At 34.6% G+C, this 11317-nt stretch overlaps 1 protein-coding gene across 3 annotated transcripts; it reads right to left on the bottom strand.

Annotated features, from left to right (window-relative positions):
- Window positions 1–433: 433 nt before the first annotated feature.
- On the bottom strand, window positions 434–10604 carry LOC117921645 (chaperone protein dnaJ A7A, chloroplastic-like). Of its 3 annotated transcripts, none has more exons than XM_034839595.1 (6): window positions 10184–10594; window positions 8812–8880; window positions 3745–3837; window positions 2896–3017; window positions 894–1089; window positions 434–519 (listed from the first exon to the last, which is right to left on the bottom strand). In XM_034839595.1, exons 1-6 carry the CDS (start codon window positions 10472–10474, stop codon window positions 514–516), a joined length of 777 nt encoding a protein of 258 aa, XP_034695486.1. In that variant the 5' UTR covers window positions 10475–10594; the 3' UTR covers window positions 434–513. The 3 variants fall into 3 exon arrangements, with proteins under 3 accessions (XP_034695486.1, XP_034695485.1, XP_034695487.1); XM_034839594.1 differs by having other exon boundaries at window positions 489–587; window positions 10184–10602; XM_034839596.1 differs by lacking the exon at window positions 434–519 and having other exon boundaries at window positions 997–1097; window positions 10184–10604.
- Between the last annotated feature and the right edge of the window lie 713 nt (window positions 10605–11317).

The raw sequence follows: 11317 nt of genomic DNA, 5'->3' as shown, positions 1-11317 counted from the left end.
TTGCTTTCTAAAGATCTCTGGTCCTATCATTTTGAAGGATCAGACACCAGAAGGTCTATATTATCAAGTATATGCTTCTATCGAAGCTCATCAGTTGCATGAGTTCTTCCACTATCAAGGAGGTTTTACCACTTTCACTCCCATTCCCTCCAAGTTGGCATTTCCCCTTCATGCTACAATTAGCAACAAGGGATGGGAACTCCAAACATGTACAGTTGCATCATAAATAGTAGAAGCAGAGGTACTATCACTCATAAATGGAGTGCTTTCCAAGATTTAGACAACATGGAAATCCCATCCCAACACCCGCCGCCCCTCTCTCCCCTGGGTCATCTAGACAATATGGAAATGCTCTGTTCAGATTGCTGACTTTCACTATATATTAGAGCCTGTTGGACAAAAATAGAGAGATGAAAACCATGCATACTGAAGGAGAAAGTGAATAGAGGTCCAATACTTTTTACCGTCTCCATTATAAATGCAAGTTCACTGATACTTCTGCGTCATGATGTTCTATATCTGTAAGTATAGAGTTGCCAAGCATTAATAGTTTTCTCATTTACACTCCTATCTTCAGAGTTCACTCTCTACATCAACATAGCGGCATAAAACCTACTCAGCTATAAGTAAATTTCACCCAATTTTTCTATATGCTGCTCATATAAAGGAAATATCTTCATGCAAATAGCAGATAACTACCAGCATACAATGCAAACGCTAAAGCAATTGATAAATTCTGAACAAGTTAATAATCATTATGCAAACTAATTTTATATCAATAAAATATAGAATAGCATTGCAAGTCATTTTCTAGCAAAGCTTTTGCTGTTTTTCTAATGTTAACTTTGGATCATGGTGCTTTATATTTGAACCAATCAATTGTGATTAAATACCTGCGAAAACAAGCCAAAAGGTGTTTGTTCAGTTCGCATAACTTGACCCCTGCCACCACAAGTTGAGCATATCCTCATCTTGGAGCCTATCTTTGCTCCAGTACCAGTGCAAACTTCACATGTTTCCAGATGGGAAAGCTCAAATTCCTTTTCAGCCCCAAATATAGCCTCAGAAAATTTTAAAGTCATGTCATAACTGAAACACTAAGGAATCTGGGGTCAATTCTAATGTACTCAATAACCATCTAGAAGTAATTTCAGTGCGAAACAAACATATAATAAGAAAAAGAAACAGCATTTAACCAGCCACCAATGACAAATGCTAAAGTAATTTATAGAGGGGAATTTTTTTTTTTTTTTTTTTTTGATAACCGAGGAACCTTCCATAGCCAAGCCCTTAGGACTCTCCTTGAAGACCCAAACCTCGGGATACTGACCGCCCACAACAACCAGCACCGGGTAAATTCAGGATATCATCAGTAACAGAATTCGATGTGTCACTTGTTGGGACCACACTTCCCGGCATTCGCCCTAACCAACTGGGCTACCCTTGCGGGTAATGTGGTTACATGAATATAATCTTCATGTACCAATTACTGTATGTTTTTACATAATTATCAAAATACAATCACTGCCATGATTAATCAATAAGAGTAAGGATTCCGCACATAGAATTGGTACAATAAATCAGCTGCAAGATAATATACTACTGGACTTTTCTCTGCCACGAACAAACTCAAAAGAAATAACACTCAACTTTAACAAGTACATTACTTTCTTTTTCATAATGTTCAAGCGAAGATGAAACTTCTCAAGCATTTCACAATTGCAAAGTATATCTTTCTCACTGAGATTTGTCTAGAAAATAGGAATCGCCTCAGATACGAGCAATGATCTGAATTCTACTAGCTATGCACCTTTGGCAAAAGACAAAGACAATAGCATAACAAATTTTTTAAAAGATGAGTAAAACAGATAAATAACACATGAGTGAATAAATAAAGAATTCAAATACATCACTTAAGTATTATAAAAGAAGGCAGTAATAGTTGCGTTACAAGGAAAACAGTGAATTAATGGTTATATCTATAATAGAACAAATAAAATATGAAAACCAGGGAGGGAGGTAGAGAGAGAGAGAGAGAGAGAGAGAGAGAGAGAGAGAGAGAGAGAGAGAGAGAGAGGCAGAGGCTAATTTTCTCACTTACACTAATTTAAAGATGCAACCATTTTAGCATTAATGGTAGAAAATAAAGATTACATTCAAACATTTCCTTTTCAACCATTGCTCACAGACCAAGACTAATTTGCAAAACTATAGATATGCCATTTATTATTAGCAAAAAGTTATCAGGTCTCAGGAAAATTACCAAAAATTATGAAATAAACAAAACTAAATTGCATTAAGCATTACACCTATCCAGTGCACTTGATTAAAAAAGTACTGCTTTCATTCCTTAATTAGTTGCACAATCAAAAGTGACAAAATGCAGAATCTAGATTTGAAAAATCAAGTTCCCACCATTAGTCAGTACTCTAAGGCCCATGTTTAGAGAGATGAAAGTTCTTCTGTCCATAAGTTCCGCACTTACATAACCCTAAAATAAGAACAGAATACACAACTAGTTCCTTTTTAGGCAATAAGCTCTTATAAAGAAACTATACAAACCCAGGTCACCTCCAATACAACAATTAATGAAAATATAATAATTATAATTTCTCAAGCGATTACAACATCAAAATAAAGAAAATGTGACAATGTTATTAAACACAAACAAAATAATGGAGCATTAGAAATTCAACTGGGCCATACAACTAAGACCACTTGTAGTCTTGTATTCAATCAACCTTCTCATAGTGCAAAAGAAGGTAGAGATTCTGTACCCAGTGAGTAGTGTAAACATTTCTCTTCATCTCTGAGTACCAAAATTAAACATTGCCCTAAAATTAGCACACAAGGACCACATTGCCCTAAAACAGGGTTATTAAAATCTTGACTCACCGTATATCTTCACCTTTAGAGACAGTAGTACGCCGCCGTGTTCTGAATCCAGCTTGGTCCATACCAGAGAACCCACCCATGCTTGGTCCAAAGAAGGTTTCAAATAGATCAAAAGGATTAGTCTGTAGAAAAAAAAATTGATATCAATTGTAGATTTGCAAATTTGCAGTAACATTTTGCCATGCAAATGATTTTGTTTTCTGATCCTTTCCCCCACCCCTTATCACTTGAGCCAAGCTTCAAGGGCTCATACAACTGATTTCCACAACCTTGGTGAGTTGGATGGAAGTTGATACATTTCAGGTCTATTCTGGTGTCTTTACTACATATCGAACATTCAATAGCTCAATAGCCTTTCAGCATTCAAAAAGTTGTGGCTTTTAGCAAGAGTTAAAAACACTTCAGACTTTTTATCTTGTGTTTCCACTATTTTGTCAAGAATAAAATTTTGTAAACAAAATGCTCACTAGCATACTCTATATCATATCATGTTCAGTGACAAAAAGAAATCAGCACATAATTAAAGTTTTCTTCAGATTGGTTGGGCTGTAAGTGAAGCGAGGGTGTTGTTTTTTGTCTATCTCTCCTTTTTTTGCCTTGTATACATCGTGTATAATTTAGGCGCTTTTAATACAATTGTTACTTATCAAAAAAAAAAAATGTTTTCTTCAAATAGTTCAAAGGTAGTTCAAGGCGTAAATACAAGCCAATAAAAGGCCTATGCTTCTCCAAGAAAATGTTGCCTTTCAGTATTTATTATTTGTCACTTGTCAGATAAGTTTTAAAAGAAATACAAGACTATCTCATACCTCCTATCCCTATTGGAAAGAAAACAAGAATATGCTATACCGTATAAGCACCAGCTTGTCCCCCGACACCGCTCTTCACTCCAGCTTCACCAAATTGATCATACAAAGACCTCTTTTTATCATCTGATAGCACCTGACAAGTTGTACTTCAGAATTCAAAAGACAATCTAATGAAAGAGAGATAATGAACTTGAAGTGTACATTGATAGCATGAATTATAGGCATTCATAAACATGAAAAACATAGTATGGGCTCCTGAGACAAATATGTTGGCAATGGCAAAATGAAAAAGGTTGATAGAATCCTAGAGTAAGAGCTTCCAAAAATAAAACCAGGACAGTTATGTGCAAAACAAAGTGAAAATTTGTTGCATTCTCTTCTACTTTCATATAAAACATGCAATTTAATTAACCCCAAGGGACATTTGTGCCTTTTTCATGTCCCAAAAACATTATGCATTGTGAACTAGTATTTTGAGCCACCAAGAAACCATACGTTCATACAATAAAAGTCAAAATAAGGATGCTGAAATAGACAATATTTGGACAAAAAGAGTATCATAAAATGCTAGAGCTAACTCTAATGAATTGGTCTGTAAGTTTGGTAAGGTTCAACTAGGCCAAAAAATCCAGAAAAGGATTGACCCAGTATGAGCTGAAACTGAGCCTGAACCACACTCAAGACAGATTATTAAACCCCAACCAGCCCAGAAAAATTGTTATCATCTAATATCATTGAAGATTAATAAAACTGTTGAAAATTGGTATTCATTATTCATGTAAATGGTGGCATGCACAAACACACTGATCTACATTCAAATCCAAGCAATTGAGTTGGGGACCTTGGGCTGGCAAGTGCAATGCAGAGTCATAGACCCATCCAAAATCATATGTCATGCCTAAATCAATGGAAATATCAAATCGCAACATTGGAAGTCCCAAAAAGTAGGTTTTTTTCAAATCCAAAATAAGAAGTTAAAAAATTTTCAAACTAGTTTATATGATTCATTCAAAAATCTAGAGACTGTAATTCACTTTTCTTCCTTAGGTTACTTCTCATTTTCAAATCTTACTCATTCAATGTAATAAATCAATTCAAAATCATAGAAAAACCAAATATTTTTATCATATAACTAGTTTTACAATTTAAAAGACAGAAAGAAACCAATAAAGAAGTCCCAACCCTAGAATTTCCTGCTAAGTTTTAAAACATCATTAATTTCACTAGAAACAATATAACAAGAAAGTTTAGAAATAATTTTTATATATACAATTCAAAAAGCACTTATAAGCGATACAAGATTTTAACAAATATACATATACAAAAGAAACAACAGTACACATATAATAGGAAAATGTTAAAGCATAGTGAATATTTGTCATAAGTTATAGGCATCATGATAGGCCAAATTAAATTGATATTAAACATAGGTTTGGGGGATAAGGTGAAATGCATATTGCCCCATTTGGCCAAAAGTCAACCCTTGATAGCATTTGCAATTCTTTTTCTTTTTCTTTTTTTTGGAGTTGAGGAGAGCAGCTGCCCCAAAGTCCACATTGAATCTGACTCTAGACTTCAGAAATTTATAGATTTGTGTCAAATACATGAACTTACATCAAAATTAGAAGAACATTTTGTAGGAATGAAATTTTCAAGTTTCTCAATTGTCAGCAATACACATAGACAAACATGAGCACACAACAATATCATTGACATATAAATAAAGTACATACTATCTGTCCATAGCCAATCTATCTCATTCATAGATCAATCATATAACTGAAAGCTTCTTACTTTCAAATAAATGATAATAGAGAGGTGAAAAATGGGTTATTTGGCATCAGCAAAAATGGTCTTTTCATAGAATCTTAGTCTGAAGTGTTGGCTACTCGAGGACTCATGGAGAGTAGGGTTTTCAGTGTGAGTCCCTTCAATTCCATTTAAGTTTACTCTCCTGAATTGGCAGTGGTGAGGATTAGATGATTGGTGGTTGACAATTTGATTATCAGGAACTAGATGACCCCAAAATAGTGCCAGGTGCAAGGAGAAAGTGGAGTAGGTGGAACATTTATTTCTTTAATTTAAAGTGGCCTTAGGAATTTTTGGCATTTGTTTATCTTTTACGATTCAGATGATTATGCAATGTTCTATCCATAATTTGATGCTGGATTAAAGGATTAGCTTGAGCAATGATAGAATAAGGAGGCTTTCAACAGCACCACACGTAATCTTTTAGAGTCTTTAGAAAGAGAAGAATAATATAATTCTTGAAATATCAGAGCTTATGGTCATGAAGTGCAAAAATGTTGTCTCCAGGAAGATTTTCCATCAAAGAGGGACTGATTCTCTGGGAAATAACCCCTCTTTTTTTTTTCCTTTTGGTTTCTTTTTCTCCTTAAGCTCGTTTTCTTTTCTCTTACTTCTCTTCACCTACCTAATTCAGACGCTTTTCACATTTTTCCCTCTTAATAAATTCAGTTTACATATCAAAGATATCAATCATAAAAACGTCCTAATTTTTAAGATTGAAAGGTGATATTATGGCGTAAAGTGCAACAAAAAATCAATTTAGGGCTAATTCTAACATCCTCATATTGATAAAGCTTATATTAATAATTTATTTTTTTTCTTAATAACATTTATTTAGTCTTTTGATTATATAAAAGGAGCTGTAACCTTATCATTTTGGATCATAGCAGTGACCATGATGTGCAATTGTACCTTAAAGACCTTACATTACATATTTTATCATCAATGTGTCATAGCATTGCATAACCTATTTGAAACTTCTCAGTCACTTCTTCCACAATTTTTTCTTTCACCACCATGCTTTCCATGCATTCTAAAATAATGCATTTTTTTCTAATGATTAGAGCTTGAATGCAAGATGCCATTAACTAGGAACTACATCAAGAGAGTCACAATCTAGTCCACTCAAATTCAAATCTCTTAGTTATACAAGACAAAGCATAGGAGAAATAATGATGGTTTTGGATGTGAGGACAAATAGAAAAAAGGAAGCACCCATAAGGAATGAGTTTTAGACTCAAAAAAGAAGGGCAATGGTAGAAAACAAGGGGAAAAAATCAATGTACCACATGCTTAAGCTTAAGCTTGAGAATTGTTAGACAACCAATTTCCTAAAAGCTTAAGTTTGTAAGATTTGGGTCCAAAATATAAATCATGATTTTTAGCATCCTCTCTCATGTGTGGCCTCATACCTACACAAGGAGAGACACAAAGGCCCATAGGAAAACAACCACAATCAACCTCTTTTAGGCTCAATAAATTGGAAAAATAAATATGCGGTGAGGCTCCAATACATAATCTCCCACCAAATGAGGATCTAATACCATATTAATCAACCAATTTTCCTAAAAACTTAAGCTTATTGAATTCAAGTCCACAATATATATCATGCTCTTTAACAAGAAGGAACCCAAAATGCCTACCCTGTGTAACTGAAACAAAAAGACACTATTCCATTTATTTTGGAATGAATAAATCAATATTTCATACCTCTAACAGACTAAGATGTATATACATGAAGATGGCAAAGAAATAGCGTGACATTTACAATATCAAGGACATAAATTAGGGAGGATGGAGGAGATTAGGTCGACAGGAAGAACCACATAGTAAGAGGGTCAGCAACTCAGCTAGAGTTCCAAGAGTTCTCCCCTTTTGTCCGCCTAGTGGTGGGCAATGGGGAGAGAATTCGGTTTTGGGAAGATCTTTGGTGGGGAAACCAAACTTTGTGTTCTCAATTTGCTGATCTCTACAGAGTTTTTTCTGTGAAAAACCTCATTGTTTCAAATGTCCTTGGCAATTCCTTACCATTGTCTTGGAATTTTAACTTTCGCCGCAATCTAACGGATTCAGAAATTGATCTCCTTCAGAGATTAATGTCCTCCCTTAATTCTATGCTTCTTTCCCCTTCTTCATCAGACTCAAGAGCGTGGTCTTTGTCTTCGTCAGGCTCGTTTTCAATGAAATCTTTTTTCTATGCCTTGTCAAGAGTTTCAAATCCTTTAATGTTCCTTCCGGCCAAGTTTTTATGGAGCTCAAAAGTCCCTTCAAAGGTTAAGGCCCTCGCTTGGTTAGTAGCACATGGGAAGGTAAACACTAATGACAAGTTGCAATTGAGAAGACCCTACAAAGCCCTCTGTCCTCAATGGTGCATTCTTTGCAAAGGAAATGGAGAGTCGATTGATCACCTTTTTCTTCATTGTCCCGTTACCATTGGACTTTGGCACAGGTTGTTCAATCTAGTAGGTATGATTTGGGTCCCTCCAAGGAGCCTTGAGGACATGTTGGTTATTTCTTTTAAAGGCTTGGGGAACTCATTAAGAGGCAAGACACTTTGGCAAATTGCTTGCCTTGCTTTGATTTGGATGGTGTGGCAAGAAAGAAACAATAGGATCTTTGAGGATAAAGGGAGAATGGAAGAGATGGTTTGGGATTTGATCTGGTTTTATTCTTCTCTATGGGCTTCTTGTACTGAAGCTTTTAAAGGAGTTCCTCTAAGCATTCTACAACTCAATTGGATTGGGGTTTGCCTTTCAAGAGTTTGAAGATTGTTGGGGTTTCTTTTGTTTTTAGAGTTCTATTGTTGAGTGTTTTCCTTGGTATTTGTGTAGGAAGGACCTCTCATCCTTCCCTTGGTTTTTTTCTCTTTCTATTGTCTCTTTTTTCTCTCCTGTATTTGTTCTTTTATTAATAACTTTTAAGTAACTTTTAAAGAAATTAACAAGACAGACAGGCAGCTGCAACCATTTCTTAAAGTAACTTTTAAGCAGTACTGTTGTTGTCACATCTATGCAGGTCAAAATGAAGATCTTCTCCCTTTACATTTCTTGGAAGAAACATAAAAAAAATTGTAAATTTGGTAGTTTCATAATAAGATGCAATCACACTAGGAAGAAACTGAAATTTCTTGAAAAATAATATAAATGCATATCATCTTAAAGAGTTGGTGGTTCAGGCCATCCATTCAGCATGTGGTCTCAGGATGCCAACAGAAAAAGGAATGAAGACCCAGAAAGAACAAGACAATTTAAAAATAAAAAGAACCAAGATCAAAATGAAAATCAGTTATCATGTATACCTCATATGCAGCACTAATCTCCTTGAACTTTTCGGTGGCTCCAGGTTGTTTGTTGACATCAGGATGATACTTAAAAACAAAAAGGAGTAAAAAATCAGAATCCACAGGAGGAAAGAAAAAGGGTGCAAAATTTTTGTGAGCACTACTAGATTTGCAAAATTAAAATGCATTAAAATATAACATACATTGGCAAGACCAATAGCTAGCATCAGCACAAGAGCATATTTCCTCTATACAATTTTTTATGAATTAAAACATGGCAGTACTTAGGTGCATTTTTATTCATAAATAATGCTAATTTACACCAAGTCAAACGAAAGAGAAATTAAATTGCACAGCACTCAAACCAAGATTACAGTGCAGTGTAATCTCCCCAGATCTTCATTATATGTGAAAAGATATGATGAAATATTGGTCAACTTTTCCTTCATCCTGAAGTGGCATTATCCATATGGACTCAACTCCCTGGCTTTGCTAAATTACTTGGGTTGTGCTTGACTGATCCTTTTTTATTAGGTTCCTGATTCCAAACACTGGAGAACACGTAAAATTGGGTTGCCCAAAAGTGCATCATTAGCTTTCATTGCATTCATTTGAGGTGGGCAAATCCATGACAAACACACACATTAAACAAACTAGTAGCATCAAAATAAGAAAACCCCACAAACCGAAACGCAAGTGTCATTCAATGCTCACCATTTCAGCAAATAATTGTAAGCACTTGAAACCCATGTAACTAACCAATGCCACATTGCATCACAGTATGACAAATCAAACTTCTTCAAACAATTACAACCACAGGTTCGCAATTACTCTTAATTAGAATACCAAATGATCACTGCATTAAAGTAGAGCGCTCCATGGCCTAGTTCAATTATGCCCACCCAAAAAAAGAGCAAGGATTGAAGGAAATGCACAGAATGCTTAACAAATGAAACCTTTTTCAGGCATTTTCTTTCCTTTCTCCCACATTCAAAGTGCCAAATAAAACCTAAATTGAACCCAAGAATAAAAGAAACACAAGAATCTGATATTAACACAGTTCACCAACTGAACCACAAATAAAAAAAACACAAGAATCTAATAGAAACACGGTTCACGAAGCTACCATACTCAATTTAGTCACACAGAAATTAGAGAGAAAAGAAAATGAAATAATATTATCCTTAGCATCCTAGAAGACAAACAACACAACTCCCCACTTACTCCCACGAGTCTCCCACTTTCGCCCCAAACCAAAATAAAATAAAATAAAAATTGGCAAAAATTTAACATTTGCTTCCCTTCTCCTCTTTTGCGGCATTTTCTCCACAACCAAACAAAGACCGGTAAATAAAGAAAAACACAGATACCCCCCAAAGGGATGGAATACCTGGCGAGCTAACTTTCGATAAGCCGCCTTGATTTCCTTGCTACTGGCAGATTTGGGAACCCCAAGTGTGGAATAATAGTCCGAAGAAGCAGCAACCACCACAGAGACCCTTTTACTGGATAGAGAAGAAGAAGGTAAGTTTACACAGGCGAGACTCTTGTGGGTCCGGAAATGGGTGCCACCAGTGAAGAAAGAGGAGGAGGAAGAAGAAGAAGGGCCATTGGATGAGGAGAAGAGAAGAAGTGGACGGTCGGGATTGAAGCTGAGAGAAGAGAGAGATGTGATTGCCATGGAAATGTTGAGGAATGATTCAGGAGAAGAAGAAGAAACAGAAAATGGAGAAATGTTGGGTGACGGTAGCGTTCATCCTGAAAGGATGTTTTGGAGAAGTGGAGAAAGAGGCTTTATGGATGAAGAAGGTAGAGATTGTGGGAGAGAGTGGGACCAGACACTCGGAGGATGTGGTGTGTGATCTGCATACATCACGTTTTAAATACTGTCACTCTGACCGTCTTATCACCCTTCGTACACAAATCAGATGTAGCCTCTGCTTTTAATTATTTTCAATTCAGTTGAAAGCATTTAAGTTGTTTTCTGTTTTTAAAATCAAAAAATCAGTAATACCCGTTTTATAAGTTTTTCTGAGACTTATTTTTTTAAAATATTTTTAAGTTAAAAATTTTTAAAAAGTTTTTTTACTATTTTATTAAAATAAATATATTTGGTAAGTTGTTTTTAAAAAATAAAAAATTTGTTTGGATAAGTTATTTTATTTACAATTTTGTATTTTAATTTTGTAAAACAAAATAATAAACTCGAATTTATAAAATATTAATTAAACTTAATTCAAATCTTATTAAAAAATAATTTTTTATTACAAATACATTAAAACATAAATAGTTTTTATTAAAATATAAATAGTAATATTATGACAAATCATAAATTATATTTTTTAGAAAAAAGTTATATTATTTTAGTATAGGGATATTACATCCTATAAAAAAGCATATTTATATTTGTTTTGTTCTTACAAATAAATAATAATAATTTGGTGAGTTAGTTTATCATGTGACATCTTGACATTATCATGTGAATTCTCAAGTGTCTAAAAGGAAGTCTAAGGAGAGGTCTTTT

The sequence above is a fragment of the Vitis riparia genome, chromosome 9, assembly GCF_004353265.1.
Source record: "Vitis riparia cultivar Riparia Gloire de Montpellier isolate 1030 chromosome 9, EGFV_Vit.rip_1.0, whole genome shotgun sequence".
Classification (NCBI taxonomy): domain Eukaryota; kingdom Viridiplantae; phylum Streptophyta; class Magnoliopsida; order Vitales; family Vitaceae; genus Vitis; species Vitis riparia.
This window is presented reverse-complemented; position numbering and strand designations above follow the sequence as displayed.

What these genes read in the sequence shown, in the direction of transcription:
- LOC117921645 (XM_034839594.1), bottom strand. Translation starts at nt 10,474, where the DNA reads ATGGCAATCACATCTCTCTCTTCTCTCAGCTTCAATCCCGACCGTCCA. An exon ending in TCTAAAGGTGAAGATATACG is followed by an intron (nt 1,090 to 2,895) that starts GTGAGTCAAGAT and finishes TTAGTGTTTCAG; the next exon opens with TTATGACATGACTTTAAAAT. An exon ending in CTTTTGGCTTGTTTTCGCAG is followed by an intron (nt 588 to 893) that starts GTATTTAATCAC and finishes ATGTTGATGTAG; the next exon opens with AGAGTGAACTCTGAAGATAG.